At 40.4% G+C, this 2,157-nt stretch overlaps 1 protein-coding gene across 1 annotated transcript; it reads left to right on the top strand.

Annotated features, from left to right (window-relative positions):
• Positions 1-645: 645 nt before the first annotated feature.
• LOC121963877 (GRB2-associated-binding protein 2-like) lies at positions 646-1,539 on the top strand (the record flags this gene model as incomplete). Its single annotated transcript, XM_042514116.1, has 2 exons — positions 646-774; positions 1,304-1,539. Coding segments are annotated over 2 exons (318 nt in total), but the record flags the coding sequence as incomplete, so codon positions are not given.
• Positions 1,540-2,157: the final 618 nt, after the last annotated feature.

Below are 2,157 nucleotides of genomic sequence, written 5' to 3' on the forward strand. Positions count from 1 at the left end.
GTGTGCGTGTGCGTCCGTGTGTGTGTGGGATGTTTAGTTAACATTCATGTGCACTGGAGTGTAAAACTTGAGACATGGGAGAGAGACACCACAGTTAGTGAGAGTTGGAGAGGAGGGCAATCAGTCGTCTATATCAGATATACTTTACTCAACTTTAGGCCCGCGGGCCAAATCTGGACCCGCACAGGGTGCGGAGTGGTCCACAAACCATTTTCTAATTCACAATAAAAATCAAGTGATTCACAATGGGAATTGTTTTTGTACTTTTAGTTTACATAAGGTGTCAAAGTGCATAAAACGGCTTGTTGATCATAATAAAGAGCCAAAGGAGAATTTCCTGCAGCCCCGACAGAGGTCCAAACTAAGACCCTAATGTCTAAGTCCTAAAAATGTCCTCAAATCTCAGAAATGTCCTAAACTCCTAGAAATGTCCAAAAGTTCTACAAATGTTCCAAAATTCCTGAAAGGTTCCAAAAATCCCACAAATGTCCTGAAACCCTTAAAAGGTCCCTGAATCCTAGAAATGTCCTTACCAAACGTTTTTTCATTCACGGCTGATATTTTTGTCAACATAAAAAGAAAAAACTAAACTATAATCGATAATGTTTCCGCTGTATTCTGATAACCGTCCCTCGCTCTCTGCAGGCGTGGAAGAGACGCTGGTTCGTGCTGCGAAGCGGGCGGCTGAGCGGGGAGCCGGACGTCCTGCAGTACTTCAAGAACCCGCAGTCCCGCCGGCCGATCAGGACTATCAACCTGAACCTGTGTGAGCAGGTAAGCAGACGACCGCTGAGGGGCCGCACTGATGCCGAATAAAAAACGTAAATGGAGACCGATATAGTGAATTTTTAATTGGCATGAAAATAGATCATTGCGCTGTTTCTTAAACAGGCAGCTTTTAATTTTAACAATCTGCTGATTTAACTTTGCACACAAACAAAAATAAAGAGTAAATAAAAATAAATATCAGCACTGTATGTGTTCAGCATCAGTCTTCGCTCACCATTCTTATAAAAAATATAAAAATAAAACACACATCAGTACTGTATGCTCTTTACTGTCCATTTAAATAAAGAATAAATAAACATCCGTACGGTTCAGTGTCAGTCCGTTGCTGAGCAGAATCTGTGCACAATCCAGCCCAAAAGTTCACTATATCAGTCGATAATCGGTGAATTTTTCCATCATAAAATCAGAATCGGTCTCAGCAAGTTGTTCGCGTTTGACGCTATCCGAAGGTTGTGCGTTCACGTGTTTCAGTAATTCACTGCTCTGCTTCTCGTGTCTCTGTATTCTCCGTCAGGTGGACGCCGGCCTGACGTTCACCAAGAAGGAGCTGGAGAGCAGCTTCGTGTTCGACCTGAGGACGGAGGAGAGGACGTGGTACCTGGTGGCGGAGTCTGAGGAGGACATGAACCGCTGGGTGTCCTCCATCTGCCTGCTCTGTGGGTTCAACCCGACTGATGACGGTGAGGAAAGTGAGGGTCTGTAGATCCTGAGAGGGACGAGGCTCACAGACAGGCAGATCGCACCGCTGTTGTTTTGTGTTTGAAATGGACGGATGTGTGGGACGCGGCTGAGTCAGTGTGAAAGTGAGTGGGAGGAAAGAAAACACAGAACATGCAGAAATGAGATGGACACAAATGTCCTCGGGACATCGGTGACTCAGATGTGTATATGGTAAATAAAATATGGTCTTTATGCAGCGCTGTCTGAGTATGAAGCTAAAATCCGTCCAAAACTTCAGAACAAACATACAAAACATGTTTTTCCACGTGCCCGACAATTTGGCATTTTGGCTTTTTATTTATTTATTTTTATTTATTTATTTTTTTTTAAAGTTGCTGATTTTCAAAGAATATTTGGGCATTTTTTTCAAATCATTTTTTCAATCATTATTTCTTAAATATATTCTGCAATTTTTAAAGTGTTTTACACATTTTACTAACGAACACACCGTAGTTTACTATTGAAAAAACTTAAAAACTAACACAATACAAACTAATGTGTTTGGCAAATAAAAAATAAATACACATTTTTCTTCTGCTTCTTAAACAAACAACAGATCTGACAAGTAAAAATATTAAAAATATTCTTCAAAGATAAAATAATACCACATAGACTTTAAAATTTTTAGGTGATTTTTAAAGAAAAAAA

Source organism: Plectropomus leopardus, unplaced genomic scaffold (assembly GCF_008729295.1).
Source record: "Plectropomus leopardus isolate mb unplaced genomic scaffold, YSFRI_Pleo_2.0 unplaced_scaffold13053, whole genome shotgun sequence".
Taxonomy (NCBI): domain Eukaryota; kingdom Metazoa; phylum Chordata; class Actinopteri; order Perciformes; family Serranidae; genus Plectropomus; species Plectropomus leopardus.